The sequence below is a fragment of the Grammomys surdaster genome, unplaced genomic scaffold (genome assembly GCF_004785775.1).
Source record: "Grammomys surdaster isolate TR1022 unplaced genomic scaffold, NIH_TR_1.0 348, whole genome shotgun sequence".
NCBI lineage: Eukaryota > Metazoa > Chordata > Mammalia > Rodentia > Muridae > Grammomys > Grammomys surdaster.
The window spans coordinates 879,605-902,125 of NW_021604767.1; the positions used below are offsets into that span (position 1 = coordinate 879,605).

The 22,521-nt window shown below is 40.2% G+C and overlaps 1 protein-coding gene and 1 non-coding gene across 6 annotated transcripts in view; both read right to left on the reverse strand.

Annotated features, from left to right (window-relative positions):
- Positions 1-22,521, reverse strand: part of Phactr2 (phosphatase and actin regulator 2) — a 263,614-nt gene that overhangs the window by 47,608 nt on the left and 193,485 nt on the right. For 4 of the 5 annotated variants that reach the window (XM_028779207.1, XM_028779211.1, XM_028779209.1 and 1 more), the window contains exons 3-4: positions 8,705-8,785; positions 4,147-4,305 (exon numbers count right to left, since the gene is read on the reverse strand). In XM_028779207.1, the coding sequence (XP_028635040.1) occupies positions 4,147-4,305; positions 8,705-8,785 (240 nt within the window). The remainder of the gene's footprint in view (positions 1-4,146; positions 4,306-8,704; positions 8,786-22,521) is intronic. The other variant, XM_028779210.1, reaches the window with a different exon arrangement.
- On the reverse strand, positions 10,489-10,595 carry LOC114630941. The gene has a single exon (XR_003712881.1). It is a non-coding gene; the product is annotated as a U6 spliceosomal RNA (small nuclear RNA).

A 22,521-nucleotide genomic window follows, 5' to 3' on the forward strand; every position in this document is an offset into this window, starting at 1 on the left:
AAGGAAAACCGAAGCCAAAAAGACAGACAGAGGAGGGTCCTCTGCATCCATCCATCATTCCTTTTTTTTTTGATAAAAGGGTGGTGTAAGTTACTGTGACAAAGTTATACCAAGGACCAATGTAAATGTGCATTAGCTATCGGCTTTAATTGCGGCCTTCAGTGTGTGGTTGCCGGTGGTGACATGGGCAACCAGTGCTAAATGCAACACAATGACCAACTTAGCCACAGAGAAGGACCCTCAAGAGTGACAGATGAGTGTGGTACACACACTGCCATGGGTGATATTTACAACCAGAAGTCTTAGTGCTTCCAACAATCAGGTATGTTCTATTCTCTGGGAGACTTCAGAGGCTTTTGACACAAGGCATTTGGCCCTTACTCTCTACCACTAGAGTGCTTTCATGTTTTCCCAGAGGAGCAGGGCAACTTCAAATTCTATGATGACTTCTTCCACCCTTTAGAACAGAGTCACAGCTCTAGGTATGCAGAGTGCAGAATAAGAGAGTCCATTTTGTCTTATTATGTATGCTTACATAATAGTTTTGAAAGGACAAAGTATAAATCTCATAGAAAGAATGAACTGTACATAGGAAGAGGAGACCCAATGAAAGCTGGAAGAGAAACAGCATCATTTTGGGGATTGTGAAGGTTGATCATGTGCCCACGCTTGTATTATTTGTAATAGTAACTGAAGTAAATTAAATAAGATTCCAGCCCAAGAGCCAAGTGGTAGTTTCTCTTTAAATGGAGCACAATAAAAAGGAAAGACAGTGTCAATACAAGACAGTCTTTACTAAGTCGATCTTTCCAGTTTTGCGTGACCAGGAAAGGCATGGCATATGTCCTAGTCCATTAACGTTTCTTCTGCTTTGCTTCTTGGACACATCACTCACAAACCCTAGCTGTACTTTGGAGACCATGGAGCTGAACTCCTCTTTAGCCTTCTGACTCAACCACGATAGTTTTCTGTTAGTGCCTGCCATGATGGTGACCCCTAAGTTGTGTGCGTGCGTGCAAATCTGTATCAAACAATGCCTTAAAAGTCATGTCTATTCAATGAATTGACAGTATTGACAATCAGTAGAAAATGATCTTTATTATTTGTACGTGGGTGGTAATGAATTAGGGGATATATATATCTCCCCTAATTCTAACCCTAGTACATATACTGTGAACATATGATTCAAAGGTTTGGTACAAATTGATGGTAAAGTAATGGAACATTGCCCTTCCAAGGGGATATTATGAAAGAGCTGTCTGTTCATTCTGGTTTGGAAGGACATGAAGCTTCACAATAGCAGTCTGGAAAATAAGCTGTCTACTCCACTTCCAGGCTTGGCTCTCTCCTCTATGTAAAGATCTGAGGTCAATAGTTAGAGTAATCCAGGACTCCATGTGTTCTGTGCCTGGTCTGGGAGGCAATTCTATCCTAATTCCTCTCTTTTAACTCATCTGTCTCCTTCCTGTCTCCCCTAGGACTTAGTTTGGAAAGACACTGTGCAGACATATACTTCTGGTTTCTCTGAGAGACCTGCTGGCTCCAGTACCCTGGCCTGCTCAGAGCTTTGCATCTCATGATGATTGCTTGTGTGCTACCTCTTCTCTTAGAGGGGAGTCTGCTTTTAGACAGAGAGCACTCTTCCTTCTCTTTGTGGTCTCTGCTAGAGCTTTACATATGTTAGTTCTCCAGTACTGTTGATGAAACAGCCAAGCGTTGACCACTGTTCCTTCACTGAAGGCCCTGCATACTCATACAATGGAGATGTTGTCAAACAACTTTCAGATAGCATGCAGTTATACTGGAATGGAGTGTAGATCAGATTCTTTGTCTCAAATATCTAAGGACACCTACTGAGAAAGAATAACAGTAGGCCAAGAGCCTAGAAGACCTTGGGGAAGAAGTGTCCTCTTGCCAGAAAAGGCCCAAGGCCACAATACCAACTGTGGAATGAAGTGCCTTCAGAACCCCAGAAACACGCAGAGAGCCAGGGTTCGGGGTGGCACCTCATGTGCTTGCTTTTGAATATTTTCTAGACAGAGGTATGTAAAATGCTTTAAAGCCATGTGATCCTCATGTGCTAATACAACCAGTTATCAGGGAGAATGATGCTATTGAGTGGATTGACTTGACTTAGCGAATCCAGCAAAATTATGGAGTTAGGACAGTAGGAGGGAGGCTTTTCATGAGAGGGAGCCCACATGAGTGTGAGTCCAGAAGAGAGGCAAAGTAAAGCAGACTGTTTTTATTTATTTATTTATCTATTTATTTATTTATTTATCTATTTATTTATTTTTAAGAATTAACAGGTGTAGGACTGAAGAAGTAATTCATATCTTTGTTTCTAGGTAATTTCTATTTAAACTAATCCTCTGTGATATTATTCATGAGTGACAGTCTTATTTTTGCCTCAGAGAATGGCTCCTATTCTTAATCCCTTTCTTGGTTAGTGGCACAGTTCCACACGGGCTCTGTCCACACAAGCGGGAGTTGTAACAGCTGCATCAGTGACACACCAGGACTCATGGTATCCCTGTCTCCCTCTGTACTGATGCTATCATGGAACTCTCTTGACTAGAAAGAACTAAATGTACTAATCTGAGGAATAAGAAAACAAAACCTCTCCCAGCCATTCCTTGGCCTGTAAGATCTGTCATGTTCTCCTGAGAACACCAAGGCCTGCTGGGTTAACTAATATAAACCTGTCAGTAACTTTTTATTACACTGATAAGGGAACCACTTCTTTTGAAGTCTGGCCCGTCACTGAGTAGCAATGACACCCACAGGGACTAGGAACAAATCACATGTGGATATGAAGTTTAATGGTTTGTTGAGACAGGTTAGTTGAGGGGGGCGACAAAAGACACCTGTCCCCTCCCAACCAAAATCTCCACTTGCAATTGATTATCTTTAAAGTCTGTCTGCTTTCTCATTATGTCCCAGAAATATTATCATTAAAAAGTACAGGCTAATACCTTATTATTAGTGTTAATAACCTTAACTAGAGGTTTCTATTGGAAGAAGCTAAGGAAAGTCCCTTAAGTGTTCTGCTTAATATCTGAGGGCAGCAAATTAATAAACTTCCAATAACTTAACATTTTAAAGGCTAATGATGGTGTATGCAAATGATCACAGGGCTTCAGCCTTCTAGAGAAAATGACTTCACATCAACAGGTTAGCTTAATAAAGCCCACCCCTTTTCCTTTTGTCTCTGGGAGGATTTAGAACAGGAGAAGAAATTCACTTAAAGCAGTTTCTAAGAGTTCTCAAAATGTCTACACAATCCAAATGAGGTTGAGAAACGTTGCCATGCAACTCAGAAACAAACATTATAGAAAACAGGAAACATACCATTTCCTGAAAATCCCTTCCTATGTGTGTGTTAACATTTATTCTGAGGATTTTGGGCTAAACCTTTCCTTATAGGACATCAGCTCAAGGTTTATGCAAGCATAAAGCTTGGTGAAATATAAGGTGGAGTTGGGATGGATCCACCGTTAGGAGTTCATGAACATCGTAAAGGATCCCGTCAGACATATATTTTACAGTGTCTGATTCTGAGCTTGCTGTATAAACCAAGTTTTTAGAGATGCCTTTGCAGGAACAGTGTAGTTGCCTGTGGCATATTTGGAAACTTGGAAGTGCATGGCAAACTGGCAATGAAACCTTAGCTCCTTATGGGTCTACTTCTTGCTGTATCTTAGAAACGTCTAGAAGCTAAAATACTGGGCTGTCTGGATGCACAAGCTACTTCCCACTGCCAGAGAGGGAGTCTATGCACAGAGAGACACTTGGCCCCTTGTTGAGGTGCTCACACGGACCAGCTACAACCAGAAGAAAACAATGTTCCAAATCCTCTTGGGTTTTTGAAGGTCTCGAGAGAAAACCTTAAAGAGGAGACCATTTCCAGGCAAATGTAACACCTGAAGAGCCCAACCATTTTGATCCCTACCATTAGTTAGCTTTCCTTACTAACAAACACAAAAGCAGATGGCACATGTATAACTGAATGTGTCCATCTGCGTACTGGCCTGTTTCTCTTCCCTAGCCTCCTTCCAATTTACAAGGCTCCTGATTGTAGTCACTCTTTGGTTCTCAACGTTGGGCTGTACTACAGGAGATGATATGGGAGTCTGTTTCTTTTACCTGGCTTCTCTTCTGCCTGTTCCTCCCGAGGTGGTGTTTTCTCACACACAGAGTCATTCCCTTCTTCAGGTTTCCCTACATTCTCCTCTTGGGTAGCTTCCTCTCCGATGTGTATCATGTGCCCGTTTGAATTTTCAAAGTTAACTGTTACATCTCCATCTAAAATTGGAAAGAAACACCTAGATGTCTAACTTGATGGCTTTCTTTAACATTAGTTTCCCATTCACTAGGACTTCAGGATCTGGGTTCATGTTTCTGTCCCTGGGAACCAATTCATCAGGCTTTCCCATCTAATTGCTCTAAAAGGAAAGAGGCATAAAATTCTTGGTCTTGAGGGAAAGCAACAGTGGACAGAGATTCCTATGCCACCTCAAGACAGCCCACATGGCCACCATAATCACACAGTGCCCCAGGCCAGCAGAGTTCCTCTGTCCTTGTGTTTAGGTTTTGTTGAAGTAAACACTTAGGTGTTTCTTTTGCATCCAGAAACTGAATGGAAGAATGATCTGGAAAATGGAACAAATATTGTAACATGTCAAAACCACAAGGTGAATGCAAATATACAAGTAACATGAGACACAATTACACATATGGAGTGGGAGAGCAGAGGGTTTCCAGGTGCCAGCATCTGTGAGTGTGTCAGTGTCCAAACTAACTGTGAGTGTGTCAGACAGTGTCCACACTGTACATAACAAATAACTATGAGCATGTCAGACAATGTTCACACTACACAGCAATGTAACTGTGAGCATGTTAGCCAGTGTTCACACTACACAGCAATGTAACTGTGAGCATGTCAGGCAATGCCCATACTCTACACAGCAATGTAACATTTCCTTTGTTCAGGGAAAAGATTGTTTTTAACGCTAATTTTATTTTTAAATTTTCTTCATTATGGGAACAGTGAGAGAATTATAGCTAGAAAACATATATCAAAAACTAGTTACAGAAGAATTTTTGAAATTCACAGCTTAGAGTACAATTCCTCATGTATTCTAAATCATAAAGACTAATTTTAACCCCTGACCTTTTTTACGTCCTGAAGATATTTAAAATTCAAGGGATTTGGAGAGCTCAGTGATGTTTGGCGATATTATCTCAGTAATTATTTTCACACATAGAAACATAAGAGGCTCTGATACCACCTAAGTTTTTACTTAAACTAATTGAGAAAAAAAATATCAACAGAGTTGCTTCTATTCAGGTTTTTAAAATTGTTTTTGCAATCATTCATTTCTCCAATTTTCACTGATTTGCTTCATAATAAAATTCACAGTCCTTGTTAAAAAAATCATGACGTTTTCATAAGGAAGATAAATATGGAATTATGGCATGTAAAAACGAAAATGGAATTGTGACTTAGTCATGTGGTTACTAAGAACCTATATCTGATTCCTGGAGAAAACTACAACAGACAATAACTCAAGGCAATGCAACTGCAATTAAACCTTCTCAATTTCAGTAATATGAGGTAAGAATTATTGGACTTGAAGCAATTAATTTTAAAAAGAGGAAAAGGGGACAGATAGTACACTGATAATATAAAATGGACAGTTCCAAATAAATTAGAAAAAACCCCACTGTCTTATATATAAATCCCCTCTTTTAAAGTAACTCAAATAAAGGTTTTATTTGTGTTTTCTGATTTTAGTTAGTAGTATAATAAAGCCATGTTCATAACAATTTAGTGCTATTATAAGTGATCATATGTTAATCAGGTTAAATAACTTATTTTTAAAACACTAGAAAAAACTATAGAAAATTTAAATATTATCACAATACTATGCATGAAAAACAGTCAACTATGTGGAAAGGTACTTACTCTGAGTCATGAAATTAAACTAGTACATATAAAAGTAATGGCAGAAAAAAAGATCATTTGTAGGAACTATTAAGTCCATGAAACAAGAGAACTGAAGTCATTAAGTGAGTAATTATCTACATCTTGAAAGCTTTCCTAGAGATCTGTCTTAAGAAAATTTTTCTCAGAATTAAAATAAATTCAGTCCCTGATATAGTATGCTATGCATTTGAAATATAAGCCCAGGAAGAGAAGATGGCAGTCACTGCTGAGCCAGGCCTAGGTTACAGGAACATGTGACAAATGCTGGAAGAGTCTGTGAGTGCTAAGGAAGGACCCTCATAAAGCTCACATTCAGCCTAAAGTAAAAGCAGGAGAACATTTACACAGATATGAGCATGTGTGGCCAAAAAGAGAGTGATTCGTCAGACTAGATTCAGAAAGTGATTCACCACACTAGAAGATAGGAAGGATGAGGTCACAGCCAGGGCAGATGGAGGGACTTAAAAAGTCTATCTGGTCTATCAAGCAAAGCTCATAATTGACAATAACTGTCAGGAGCAGTGTCAAGAAGACAGAAGCCTTGAGCGAATCCTCACTGATGGAGAGAGGCTGTCACAAAGCAAGCAGCAGGGGCCAGTCTTTCAAACAGGAATTCTCAAAGTAATTGTTTTAGGAAAGAGGAAGATGATGACTATTAAGAATAAATAGAAAACTACTTTCTGTAGCTCTTGGCTGAAAACTGGGTGATCTCCAAGGGGCATTCTTGGGCACTTTCAACCATTCTAGTGTTCTATAGGAGAACGGTGCCAAATTACAAAGTGAAATTCAGCAAAGTCCACAACACTTCTGAATTAGAAAAAGCGTCTGGCCTGTAAACTCCATCATCAATCCCAATAACATATTTCAACCATAATGTTCCCTTTCCTTTTCATTAAGATTTTCATTTTATTTTTAACTACGTGCACGTGTGGATGTGTCTACACATAGGTGTGTGCATGTGAATACAGGCCTTTCAAAGACCAGAAGAGGGTGTTGGATCCCATGGAGATGGATTTACAGCAGTTGTGAGCCTTTAATGTGAGTGCTGGGAAATGAATTCATGTCCTTTGCAAGAGCAGTAAGCACTCTTAATGGATAAGCAATCCCTCCAACTCCTCTTTTCTTTTCTTTAAACTAGTCTCAAATAAAGAATACCATACAAACGGATGGGCCACCACATAAAGCTGATTACAAGGGTTCATCTCAAAGGTTCTGCTCTCTGCTTCCTACAGAGACTGGTGGGAAATGAACCTATATACTCACGCCCCCTACATACCTACTTTCTGAGTGCCTACCTCCTGGAAGCCAACCTCCTGCATGTCTACCTCCTGCATGCCTACTTCCTGGAAGCCAACCTTCTGCACGCCTGCCTCCTGCATGCCTGCTTCCTGCATGCCTGCCTCCTATATGGCTAACTCTTGCTAGGAAGAGGAAGCATGAGCATTTTTCATTTTTAAAGCCTTGAGGCAGGAAACAAATAGCTTCAAGGTAATAGCATATTGAAAAATACAAAAAGCTCATTAACAATGATGAGGGGAAAATTTTGACAAGTCAGAAATAGAAGGAAAATTTCTAAAATTGCAAGGGCTTGCTCAATCAAAATGGTCTTAGTCCATTCAGGACTCCCTCAGTCCTGATGCAGCCTTGTCTTTCTAAGCAGCACATTGACATTATGCTGGTATTGAGGGAAACGTGAAATTTCAACTCATATACAATATTAGATCCCAAATGTTATTTATATTCTTTGTAAGGAACATATATGATGTATCTCTCTACAATGGCATATTATTTCTTCCCATAAAGTCTCAGCAATAATACATTACCCTAGTAAACTTGGGAGATGAGGAAGGAGAATGAGCTAAATTATCAGCTCCACAGAAAAATGTCCTTTAGTTTTAAAAGCATTGGGAGCAAAAAAAAAAAAAAAAAAAAAAGTGCAATTGTTTAATTGGAGAAATAACCAGTGTTGGTGTCTTTTTAACGTGTCAATCTTAATTTCTACACAATACTTTCTCTTTTCTGATTAACTTCTGTCCTTCAGAGCATAGAGATAATAGACAGGGAAGGAAAGAGTAAAAAGAACAGAACAAAACAAAATAAACTCAACCACCTCTGGGAGAGAGATATCAGAATTATCAGTGATAAGGTGAGAAGCAACAAGACTCAGAGAAATGCAAGAAGAACAGATTACCTTGGGAGAAAGCATAAAGTAGATTAGTTTGTCCATTCATACTTTATTAATTTGTGAATATTAGGTAATGTGTATATTAGACAATGTAAGGGATATGCAGCACGGTTGCTATTCCTTTTATTGGCAGTGTTGAGAAACAAGGAAGGCACAAACAATCTGCAAGTGAACTCACTCAAACAATTGAGTTTAACTTGGATAGAAGTATAAAGCTTGAAGTTGAGGCGGGAAGGAGCCATGAAGCATCTTGACCTGTATTTCTGGCTCCCAATGCAGTAGCCCGAAAAGCAGAGAGTTGAGAGCAGCCTATGTAGCAAGGCTGACTGGTAAAGTCACTGGGCTCCTTTTCTATAACACCTTGGCTTCTTGGCCACCCACAGAGACATTCCAGGTGGAAGCAAGATTCCTGTTGGGCACTACCAGCCACTTTATCTGACAACAACCACAGCCATTTTAAATTCCAACAGGAAAAGAAAGCGTAGGAATGAAGAATCCAATTAGTTTAAATGTAAGACAAATTTCCTCACCTTGATCAGGCAATTCCTTAAGCAGGCCCCTTCTTATCAGCTCCTCTCTACTTTGTCTGGTGGATATCTTCCTCTCTAATACTTTTAAAAAGAATAAGCACAAGGTAAGAATCAAGTCATTGCTTCCAACAGTCATGAACAATATTCAAAGGACTTGAGCCCATTTATTCTGTCCACATGAAGACTCAAACCCACGTTTGTTTATTTGTTTTGGTTGTTTGATGCTTACCAAAACAACTCATCTAGAGTCCAGTTACCAACAGTAAGGGCACAAACAGACCACGATCTAGGGCTTAACCCTGAACCTGGCCAAGATGATCATGTTTGAAAAGGAATCCAGACATATTGTTGCATACCAGGTATGGAGCACAGAGGGCACTTAGCATCTTTCCTTTGATAATGATGCTCTCTAAAACGTCCACTGACAGAGGCATTTGCAGTGAGATATGCAAGCATACACCTAGAGATAGTCATATGAAGTGAGTGAACCTCTGCATTCTTTGCATATATGATTCCTGGATTTTATACATATACATACACATACACATACACATATACATACATACATACACACACACATATACACGTGTGTGTGTGTGTGTGTGTCAGGAAAGAAGGAGACTGTCTAAGAGAAAATGGAGATTAATGGGAACAGGGACTGGTGGGGAAGGGGTGGTAGAGAGTATGAACAGAATACACTTCAAGTACAAGATATTCTTGTACGACAGTGTCCTTATATAACACACTACCATGTACAATGAATATACATAACAGAGAAAAATAATGATACAGATCTTTGAGAATTCAGATAACTGTGTGGACTTTTAGAAGATTTAAAGTTCTTTTCAAATGCCTTTAAAATTACATCAATCAATCAATCAATCAATCAATCATCTGTGAGTGCATGTACACATGTATCCACCCTGGCATATGCATGGTGTCCATGCAGAGGTCAGGGAACTACTTTTGGAAGTCAGTTCTCTCCTCCTGCCAAATGGCTCCCAGGGATTTAACTCAGATCATCAAGTGTGACGCCTTGACCTGCTGAGCAATCTCACAGTATTTAAATTAGTTCATTTTTTAGCATTTAAATTTCATTTTTACTATTATTTATTTTATGTTTGTTTGCATATATGTCTGTGGACTATATGCATGCATAGTGTCAGGAGGAGGAAGAGAAGTAGGAAAAAGAAGTGTCAGATCTCCTGGTACTGGAGGTTTTAGATCGTTGGAAGTTACCAACTGTATGGGGTATAGGGAATAGAACCTAGGTCCTCTGGAACCGCTGAGACATATCTCCAGTACCCTGAAATTAGTTCTTAATGACAAAAATTCCAAACAACAAACACAAAGCAAAACAAAAGCTCCAAATCAGAAACAACCCACATAGTTCCTGTAAACATTCCATCTGAATCCTGGTGAAAAGGGATAATTTTTAGTGTTTGTTTGCTTTTATTTTTTTCTCTCTCAAACCATCAACTCAAAAGTTCAATACAATGGCTCTCCATAACTAGAGGTTCTGGTATGTCCCTTGACAAACCTTAGGAGAATGAAGAAGGGAAGTGGGGCTAGGCAGCTTTTTGAGGCAAGTCCAGGGAAGGGACTCAATCTCTGCATGGATTCTTCCCTCTTCTGGAAGCACTCTCTGTTCCCAGTATAGCTTAGGCTGGAGCTTAGATGCTGAATGCAGGACTTGAATGGCACTGAGCCTGCATATCTGAATCTTTTTTTTTTTCAGAGATATATATTGTTTATTCAAACAAAGCAAGGGAAACAAAGGGCTTAAAAATATGGAACGCTTCACGAATTTGCGTGTCATCCTTGCGCAGGGGCCATGCTAATCTTCTCTGTATCGTTCCAATTTTAGTATATGTGCTGCCGAAGCAAGCACGCATATCTGAATCTTAACATGCCACTAGCTTCACTTCCCACTGGAGGGTCCAGTAGGTGGAGGGTATGAACAGTAAACAATGGTTAAACGCATGGAAGTCTTCTCTTAGTGTTTACTGAAGTAAGAAGTAGAGACTTTTCAATGTCTATAACACTGCATAAAAATATCATAATTTTCAGGAGTCCTGGGTGTTAGTCCCAGGATGCTGGGAACAAGTCACTCGATACTGGGCAGCCTACATCAAGTTTTTGTGCTTCTAATCTATGATCTATAAAATGAGGGGCAAGACTCGGTGGTCACTAACTCAACCAGCTCAAATACTGTGGGATTCTGCATCTTCAATGAAGGCTATTCCAAAATCTCTGCTTTGTACACCTTTAAAAACTTTTATTCTTCCCTAAAACTTTTCTTTCTTCATCTAGAGACTAGAACATAGCTTGTTCACACTTAAGCTGTTCTACTGTGGATCCCAGTCCACTCTTTTAGTCTGAGTTTTGAGATTTTGTTGGTTTAATTCTAACTTAAATCTTGGTTTAAACAAATCTTCCTCTATCTTCCTTGTATATGAAAAATTCTTCCCATTTCTTCATGTGTGAATTCCGTGAAGCTCCGTGCCGGCTCCTACCAGCAGTCAAAGTCAACAGTTCTGCTCTTTTTTGCTTTACCTCATAAACAGGTGCTGATAGGAAAATACCATTAGCTGTTTGCTTGGTCTTTGGCTGAGAGCATTTTAAACACATAATGTAGATAACTGTGTGAGGGCCAATGTGGACAAACTGCAGGCTGCTGGGTATGGAAGGTATGTTGTTGGGCATAAAATTCCAACCCCTGTTCTCCCTGAAGTACAAGAATCTTATTCTTCACCTTTTAAAATATTTGCCTTGTGTTTATACAGTGTCTGTGTGTTTGTGGAGCAGATTCACTGGACATTTTTCATGGGCTCTGAGGGGTTTTGCATTGGAACAGACTTGAGGGGTCATTTTGGTTCACCATGCCACACAGGGCAGGAGCATCATGGGAATGTTCTTGAAGCTTGCTCACCTGCTTCCCTACCTTCAGAGGCAAAAATCCTTTCATGTCTTTGAGGCCTACTTCAACTATCCATGAGCCTTATTTCTAGGGAGAAATCTCCCAGGTATCCCCCAGATCGCACTCCCTCTGACTTCTGTATGTCAATCAAACTCAAGCTCTTGTTGTTCCATTATAGGAAGCCATGTGTGAAGAGAAAGCAGCAGGAGTCTGCTCCACACTTCTCACTAGAAGCAAGTGTGACTACTGAAGCCACATGAGGCCTGGTCCCCAGTTGTCTTTGTAATTGAAGATCACACTAATCTGTATAAGAAATTAAATACAGTATAATGTGTGTGTAGGGGTTGCAATGTCCCACAGCTATACCTCCAACAGTGACATGTTGGTTACTGTCACTCAAAATACGGGTATATTTTGTTGAAAATGTAAATTAAAAAGAAAAACAACCTTGTCCTGGTTCTTGTTTTCTGGCCTTTCTTATTTTCTAGTCCAGGAGAAAGCAAGAGAAGTTCATGGTACAGCCCCAAGGAACAAGGGTGTTCTGTCTCCTCTTGTCTTTATACTTTGGCTGGGCCAGGCTAAAGGAAACAGTTTCCACTTTAGTCCTATGGATCATGTGAAAAAGGCTCTGTATGAAGCAAAGAAGGGAGCCCACAGTGTGTGGACAGACCAGCAGCTAGCAGGGTGTAGCACAAGACTGGCTAGGCTCCTTGCAAATTATAAATGATTTATGATGTCCTTCTGGGCATGGAGTGACAGCTATGGAGCTTGCATTCAAGAGTGGCCAGGCATATACCACCAGCTCCTCTTGTTAGATACTTGGCTAGGATTTCCTGTTACTCTGGAAGTATCTGGGAGAGTAAATTGTGTAGTCAGCCAATCACTTGTGTTTTTTACTTGGCGAGGAAAGAGAGTCCTAATTCTCAATCCCAACACTGTTTAATGACTGAACAAAATAGAAGGGTAAACAGGACTCTCAAATAAGTGTGCCCTGTTATCTTCTTGGTTCTGAGTCATGAATGGGGTTGCTGTAAAACTTCGACAGAAACACAGAAACCCACTTGTCCTGTATTTGAAGTGTTCTATGAGAGCTTGCTGGGCTTGGCTCCTCTTCAGGAGCACTGAAGGAAAATAGGATGGTGGAAAACGGCCTCCTTTCTGAAAGACCCTTCACAAGGATGAAGCTAGCCCAGTTAAAGAAATAACCACCCATGCTGGCCAACATGTAACACAGTTGTGAAAAACCTTCCAAAACATCTTAAAAATGGAAAGTAGAGTAACAAAGCCAACATCGCCTCCTAAAAACATACAGGGGTCTAGTCTGGCCCTTTTCTTGTTTGTCCAATTATGCCACTCCTGTACTCAAAACTCTTCAGACCTCAGAAGGGGCTAATCTTCTTGGAACAGCAGCTATGCTCTACCACTAGCCACATTAAGTGGCCATTCTCCTTCCTTCTCTCCATCTGCCCCTCCCTTCCTTCCTCCCTTCTGTCTCCCTAGTACTAAGGTCAAGCTTTACTTACCATTTTCTAAGCATCTTCTTCTACTCTTCAGCTCCATTTCTATAGTTATTGTTTCTTCCTACAACTAGATGGCTTCTCTAACTGCTCCATGGTGAAACCATCCCTAGAGTTTTATGCCGGTTTCAAACAACACCATGTGCAGGGCCTACCCTCTACTTCATATACTTTCAAGAAACCATTAGATGCTTTTCACCTATGGGATGAGGTGATATTTGCTCCCTTTAGGTTCCTTCGGAGGTGATGACTTATGCCATGTAAAGAGCATAGAGTAATACCTACAGTCTAGAGAGTTTCTAAGATATTCATGCTCTAGAATGAGCCACATGTACCTTGTTTGCTGTTAAACTCATGTGTGTGTGTGTGTGTGTGTGTGCGCGCGCATGCTATGCATATCCACACAACTCTAGTGAACACCCTGACATTTTATCCCTATAATGCCCTAACTGCCTTACTGCACACTGAGGAATCTAAATATCTTTTATTTGGGCCAGGGAGAAAAGGTGTGGTGAGAGAGGCAAGGAGTGTCTAGAATATGTATGTATGTATGTATGTATGTATACATATATATGTGTGTATGTACACATATATATAGATATAAACATATATACCTACATATATATCATCATACACACATTTATATACACATATACGTACATATATATATTTTATCCCACTTGGGAAAACCTATCATTTGTGAGCCTAACATTCTTGGGTTCAAGGCTCTATGGTACTCAGAGAGGAACATGTGCTCAAATTGTAGCAGTAAGATCCAATCCCAAGAAAGTTGTTGGAAAAATAAGGAATTCAACTTTATCTTTCTTCTGGAGCTGGAACAACTAGCTTGCTATGATGCTAGAGTTTATGGTGGTGGCTTTGCCTCCACAAGAAAAGAGCTCATATTTAAAACCAAACCAACCAACCAAACAAACAAACAAAAACAGAGGAGCACAGAATCAAATTGGGGGAAAGAGATTTTCAATCACAGCTTTTAATTACTTGGATCCCACTGGGCCTGCAGGTGGTACTCTCCTGGGACTTTTCAGTCATATGAACCAATGGATTTCCTGTTTCCTGCAGCTATTATGATCTATATACAGTAAGGAGCTTTGCCCAACCAAGAGATTTTTGGTTTGAATATCACTGAATTTCCTTTCAGCAGAGACCAAAGAATCTCTGTGTGTGAAGAGTAGAGATACAAAGGAAGAAGTAAGTAGATCTCCTCCTGCCTTAGTTTGCAACTCAGAAGGGCCTTAAGAAAGAGGAAGATGGAGAGATCTATGTCCCTTCCTTCTCTTGGGAAATTAGTGTCCCAACTTCCCCCTGAAGAAATGTAATTGCAGTCATCTACTTCACTTGTCACTTCGAGAACATTTTTAACCTCCACTCAGTATCTGAGAAGGATAAGCTGAGTACCTGCTTTTAATCCCTTCATACAAACAAGGAATTAGAGACATGGAGAGGCTAAGCATGTGTTCCAGGTACACTCCTAGAGTCTGCACCTAGCAAAATGTTCATCACTATGCAGTGATGTTTACACTGAACACCAGCTCCCCAAGGTTGGGCACTGCGTCCTCCTCCTCCTCCTCCTCCTCCTCCTCCTCCTCCTCCCCCCCCTCCTCCTCCTCTTCTTCTTCTTCTTCTTCTTCTTCTTCTTCTTCTTCTTCTTCTTCTTCTTCTTCAGGAAATCAGACTAGCTCTTAAACGTTAGCTTTAAGTGGATAATTTTTAGGCAATCCTACAGTACCACAATTCAAGTTACAAAATGCTAAGAAAAAATTGCTCTTGTGGCTGGTGAGATGGCCCAGTCAGTAGTGGCACTTGTGCACCATATTTGGTTGCTTGATCTCATAGGCCCACATGGCAGAGGGAGGAAACAGACTAGTTGCCCTCTGACCTCCACAGGCATCCCATGGCATGAATGCCCCTTCCCTCCCTAAATAAATAAACATATTAAACTTTTATTTAAAAATGTTTACTCTCTTTCTGACCCCTGCCTGTTCCAACTGAACACCATCATAGTTCTGCAAGCAACTACAATGACAAGTAAATACAATTATCTTTCTTTTGAAAATGTGTGTGTGCGCGTATGTGTGTGTGTGTATGTGTGCATGTGTATGTTCATGCATATGTTTGTTGAGGCCGGAAGGTAACCTCAGCTGTCATCCTTAGTAACACTATCTAAAGTCTTTGAGACAGCCTCTCATTGGCCTGGAGGTCACCATCAGGCTAGGCTGGCTCATCTCTGCTTCCCCAGATCTTGATATATCTTTGAGGATTCTAGAGCAACTTAGGTCCTCAATGCACACCTCAACTCAAAGGATGAGTTAAACCTCAGTACTGAAAAGGAGTTTCAGAGTGAGAAAAAGAAAACTGTGAAGGAACTCCTCCACAGCAAAAATTACCACCAACACAGAATCATTTGAGAGTACCAGATTAGGATTATATCTAGAAAGAGGCCGAAAAATAGTTTATGTCATATCTATGGACTGATGAGGCACCAGAATTGGATTTAAAATTTGATCCTTAAATCCAAATATTAGAAATTTTAATACCAAAAGTCTAGATATTGTTCTACGGGTGAGAAGAAAAAAATACTTCCAACAATATTATAACCCTCACAATCCTAGAAACCAAAACTCACTGCTATTAGTAAAGAAGACATGTTTGGGAGCCACTATGGTAGATCAAGTCAACACCCACATGTTTTATTCTTAAGACAGAGAAGCCCAGTACCCAAACAATGAGTAGGTCCTCTGTCCAAGTGGGCCCGGAAGTGATAGCAATCTCAGGAAGGTAATTAGCGGCCAAGGGTCATGTATTACGTGAAGCACTTGCTGCTGTCCTTCCCTTTCCTACCCTGACTCTAAGCCTGAGGGAAACATCAAAGCCAGAATGGGTGCTTTGGGATTCATTCAGTTTAATGGAAAACTTGCCTGTGTTCTGCTTCTTGTTCTTTCACAACAAATGAGAGGGAACTAGGGTTTGACACGAAGATGATGATGCCCCTAGAATAACTGTATTTTGGCCTCCATTGAGGAAGTACTGGCCAGAGCAGCAATTCTCAATCTGTTGGTCTTGACCCCTCTGGGGGACCAAATCATCCCTTTACAGGGGTTTCATATCAGATACCTTTGCATATCAGATAGTCACATTGGGATCCATAACAGTAGCAAAATTACACTTATAAAGTAGCAACCAAAATAATTTTATGTTTGGGGTTCAGCATAACACAACGGACGATAGTAAAGGGTAGAGGCACTTGGAAGGTTGAGAACCACTCTAGATGGAAATGCTGTCTAAAGAGATGACTGGAAAGTGAGTCTGAGCTCTTCTGGGCTACATGCCTTCTCAAACCGGTTGACAGTACCACCCACTAGTGGAAAGTATAGCCCAGAACTCCGGCTGCTGTTGCCAGGATCAGGGCTGGGACAGTTTCAGAGATCCTTGAGCTGTCATCAACTCGTGCTGTCTTATTTTCTTTGGGACCAGGCTGTCCACAGTAAGGAAGATTAGATATGAAAGGGATTTCAGACACAGTAGGCTGTGTCCAGATTGAGACACATTCAGTAAGCATTTAATCTATACTACGGAGTGTGAGATTTTAATATCTTAGGCTATGTCTTTTTACACGGGAACCTATGTACATTCTTGAGCCTGTTTTGTTTAGTTAGGAGCAAGACACACTAAGATGCAACTCAAGCAGTCCAGAGAGTACCCAGTCTACGCTAGAAGACTGGGTCAGGGATTTCTTAATCCATGTTTACCCCTTTCCTATACATATCCAACAAGACAAGGCTCCAAGATGAGGAAAATGTTTGTTTCCTTGAGCATATCATACAGTTCTCTCTACACAAAACAGTGACAAGCTTTGTGGAGAACAGGATTCCTTTGACAACAGCTCCCCAGACCTAGCCAAGGTTGGGAAATGAACTGCATCCAGTCCTGTCTGCTCCTGAAGGGACATGACAAAGGGTCCTTCCAAAGAAAGGTTTTATTATTGAAAGTAAATATATAAGTAGGGTTTCACTTGGCTAAGACCATAGTAATTAAGTTTTGAGAGCATCCTGTAACACTGACATCATGGTTTTCCTCAACAACTTTCCTTCCCATTACTTCAAATTGTCCCATTGTTAAAGTGACATCAGGATCGACTTATTCCTCTTGAGAGTTTGTAATGCAGTGCATATACACCAGAAAAATGTATTTCTCTTATTATGTGATGTAGGATGATGCCATCATACATATGTACAAAAGTCCAGACTGCTACATATTATGTACACATATATGTGTATGTATATATATTCAATTCTTAGGACAAGAATGTTCTGTGAAGATGCATTCTTTATGTAGAAATCTGTTATGTATAGTATAGACTTCTACAGAATATTTACATAGAATTCTAGAATAGATATTTTCTGTAACATTTTACAGTTTTTATGTTTAATAGACTTCTGCATGCCAAAACACTTTGGTGCAAGACAGAGTCCAAGCCTCTTAAAAACAAGTCTGTTTCTACATCCCAAAGGTATTGTATAGCACAGGAATGAGGAATGAAGAGTCAAGTTGGACGACAACATTCAAATACACATTTTTTTAATAACAAGTCCTGAAATTGAGATCGACTTCCTTAAATTTTCTGTGCCTCATTACTTGTTCATTGATAAGAGTAGGATTATAAAACATCTCATGGAACAATAAGGAAGATTACAAGTATTTAAAACAGCCTGGTTAGGCTGATGAGATGGCTCTGTGGGTAAAGGCAGGTGCCTTGTCGTTAAGTCTGACAATCCGAGTTCAATCACTGGGACCCACATAGCAGCAGAAGAGAACCAATTCTGGAGAGTGGTCCTCTGACCTCTGCATTCATGATACTACCATTGCATGCGACAAACAAGAAAGAGATAAAACGGAATTAGATACAGTGAAAATGAGGATTAGCTGTCTTTATTGATACTGATGTCTCTCTCCTACACTAAGACATTTCTTCAAAAGAGTCTCAAACGAATAGCGGAAATAAAGTTTATACCTTAAAAACAGAACACAAAACTACACTTGTAGCAAAATGTCTCATGGAAACACTTTCACACCTTATGAGGTGCCATTGGTTTAAACTTCTGAGAACTGAGCTGAGTTGGAAAACTCAGATGAAAGAACCATATTCAAAGTGTCAGCCATACATCAGCACCTGATTTAGAAGATGGTTATACTTCAGTTGGTATCACTTGGATTTCAAACCTGACTTATCTAAAGCTGGGGAGTTGTTTAGCAGGTACATGTTTCAGTTTCATGAAAAATGTCCTGAAGTCCACTGCTCAACCATGAAAATGCTCTTAACCCTAGAGACCTGCACATGAAGGGCTGACAATGTACTCTTCTGTTATCATTTTAAAAATTAAACTTTAAAACATTTTTGGACTTTAGAACTCTATATAAATGATGACATGAAACTTCTTAAATTATTTAAAACAAACAAACCCACACTGATGCATGGTAAATGTTTGCATGATTTTCTTGTCCCTGGTCCTTTGTTCCAATTGTATTTTGTACTCTCTTATGTTTCTTATATGGCCTTTCAATGCTCCTGTCCATAATGGGCACTACTAATGCCTTATACTGTGGAGAAGCAGCAGCAGCAGCAGCTACAACAACAAAAGCAACAACAGCAAGAACAACAACAGCAGCAGCAACAAAAGCAAGAACAACAGCAATAGCAGCAACCACAACAGAGAACCAGTTTTAAAACTTAAGACTTGGGAAGCAGTTGAAGAAAATTTGAAGCTCAGATGAGTAACAGTCTTTCTCTTACCACAAAAGAAATGAGAAATAAGGTGACAACAACTCCAAATGGTAAACAAATCAGGAAAATATGTAAGCTAAAACCCAGTCACTTTCCAGGACTTAGTCCTGGTGATAAGGGCCAGATCCATATCACAGGATGAAACAAAACAAAACCACAATGGGAAATAATACACAGAGGAAATCAAATAATGAATGGACTTCCCTGACCCAGACCTGGCCGGGAGGAACTCTGTGGCACTTACAGAGGCACCACTCCAAAGCACAATAAAACTGGGAATTTATCTACTGAAGAAAAGGACACAGACATCCAGACAATCAGAAAGCAGCCAAAACTCCAACAGCAGCCACCTTTTAACAAAGAGGTTGATGGGAACATTACCATCCTTCCTCCCTATCCCATTAGAAACAAGAGCAATGCAAGAAAAACCAGACAGTTAACAATGATAAATTTCAGTCTAGTCAATATTTTTTAACATGTCATTTATAATCAGAATTTAGAAAAAAATCTCTAGGAACAGTTACTTCTTTGTGGCTATCTTCTTAGAATGCTCAGGAGAGAAGTTTTGCTTCTCTGAATTTGCCTGCTCTAGCAAAAAGTGATGCTCCACCCCAAGCTGAACAGGCCGAGTCTTTGAAATATTGGTTAGCTTTCTGCAGCCATCAGAGTAGATTCAAACCTAAGTTTGGCTTAAACAAATAACATCCCATTCTCCAGAACACACAGGAAACAAGGGAGGCTCCTTCACTCCTTTTAGAAACAGAGGTCATAGTTTATACTGATCTGTAGGAGGTAAACTCTGATGGCTTGGCCAGCCCATTGTGCAGCTGGCTATTTTAAACCTTTGATGGATGGTTCCTGTATTCATGAAGCCACTGGTTTCAATGATGACGAAAGCCTAACAGCCTAGCTCATAGATTACTCTTCCTCATAAGTGTGCTTACCCACTGGAAGAGGTCAGCCATAGATAATGCACAATCCTTAAATGGAAGGTGGGGCTCTACTGATTCTTCACATTGGCCTATGTGTAGAAAAGTTGGATCAAGAAAAAAGCAGAATAATAAATCTTTATTCTCCTTTATATGGTATATCCATTACTTTTCTTATGATTGTGACAAGATATCCTGACTGACAAAGGCAATGTAAAGAAGGAACTATTGAGTACAAGGGTGCAGTCCATCATAGCAGGCAAGGCAGAGTAGCAGAATCATGAGTCAGTTGTTCATGTTGAATCCCTAGTCAGGAAGCAAAGAGCAATGGATGCTGGTGCTCAGCTCGTTTTCTGCTTGGTACCCAGTCCAGAACTCCAGCCCATGGAATGATGCCATGCACATTAGGGTAGGTCTTACCACCTCATGTAATCCAGTGTAGAAAGCCTCTCATAGTTGTGGCCAGAGGCTTGGTTCCATGAGGATTCTACATCCTATTGAGTTAGCAACCAAAATTAAGTATCATATACTTCAGACCTATTAGTTATAAAATAATCTGTTTTAGCACAATCACCTATTTCAGGAAAACAGTAGAAAGGTTTTTCAAAAAAGTATGTGTGACACAATTATCATGTGGTATCTCCATGACCCACAGTCTTTCCTACATTCACTTGGTCTAATTAAGTCAATTTTAATGTATACAAGTGCACAATGATTGAACTAAGGCAACCCCACACACACACCTTGCCTCCCGCTTGCCAATCAGTCTCTTCAATGGCTGCACCATGTATATGCCTAAGTACTTCATTCATTGATGAAAGAACAGCTCCCCCACCCAACCCATTAAAGCTGGTGAAATATTCACTTCATTTCCTATGGCCTTTCAAGTCTTTCTTGTGCAAGACTGTAATATGACCTACAGAAGGCTTGAAAGTGAGTATAATTCTTGTCCCCTAAACTTTCCAAACCCAAAATGTCCACTTGCAAATACTCCACATGTGGAATGGGATCTGGCCTCTCATTTATTCACTCCGCAAACATTTACTGAATGTCTAATAAAAGACAAGAATGATTCTACTTGCCTCAAGATTTTCACCGGAGAACCTGAAAATCCCTGCCCTTAGCCAGGCATGCTGTGCATGTCACCAAACCCCACACTTGTCAGGTAGGCAAGAAGATAGTTAAAAACCAACTCAAGTTGACAGTGAGACACTGACTTGAGGAAAAACTGAAAGAGAAATCTCTGCTTGGAAGGACATTTTTGCTTTAAAGAGTATGGAAGAAGAGGAGGGAGAGGAGGAGGAGGAGAGGAGGAGGAGGAGGAGGAGGAGGAGGAGGAGGAGGAAGAAGAACACCACCAAGAGTGCTCTGGAGATAACTTCACAGCCTACACGATGCTCTGGATAAAATGAGCCTGACAACAAACAAATGTTACCAGATGAAGACAAATTGGACTGCACCCCTTACAAGTGCTGGTGAGACTAATAAATGGCGCTATGTTGGAAAACAGTCTTCAAAATGTTAAACAGCAAATTGTCACCAGATCCAGCTATTCTATTCATAGGTAAACAACCAAGAGAAGTGAAAACATTCATCTATACAAAGAACCACATACAAACGCTCATCCAAGCACAATCCATAATAACCCAAAGCAGAAACAACTCGTCCATCACTCAAAGGATAAAAATGTGCTATATCTGTACAACGTAGAACCTTTCAACAGTGGAAAGAGATCTGGTACTGGTTATTAGAAGGATGGTCTTGAAAGCATCACGCTAAGTGGGCAATGTCAGTCATAGATAGATAGCACACATTTATAGCTAGGTATTTACATGAAATGTCAAGAACAGGCAGAGAGCAGAGCTGGAGAAGTGGGAGGGAGGGAGGAGTGTTAGTGGGAATGGGATTCCTTTCCAAGGTGATGGAATGTTAAGAATGACTTTGGTGCTCATTACAGCTTTTGAAAATTACTAAGACATTGTTGCAAATGGTAGCTGAGTGAACTACATGGTCTGTGAATCACCTCTCATCAAGGCTGTTGAAAATAAAAAAAAAACAGGTGCTGGGAGAAAGAGAAATGATCAAGACAGATCCCAGTGAGAAGGTAGCATTCAATACTGAATTTCCTGAAGGGAGAGAGGTGGCCAGTTAAAAGGGAAGGGATTGAGAGAGAGCCCTGTTTTGCCTCCCATTTGAAGACACCAGATTGTGAACCAGTATCCACTTCAGATGAAGGAGAATAGTCACGTGATCTTATTTACTATTTTTAAAAAAGTGATTAGGCAGTCTTATATCCTTTGGGTTCTGACTGTTTTATGGGTGAATCTGGGCAAACACTGGGAGAAGGAATAGCATGAGTGTCATAAGATTCCTTCCAAGAGGAGACACTTGGCAGTACATTGTATGTAGCCAGTGTCACTCCAATACCAGAGATCTGCATGTAAAAGAAAACAAAGCTATACATTAATATTACCAATAGTTAGAAAGTTAGCCAATAAAAATCTGGCAATGTGAGAGAGAGAAGAGAGAGAGAAAAGAGAGAGAGAGAGAGAGAGAGAGAGAGAGAGAGAGAGAGAAAGAAGAGAAGAGAAGAGAAGAGAAGAGAAGAGAAGAGAAGAGAAGAGAAGAGAAGAGAAGAGAAGAGAAGA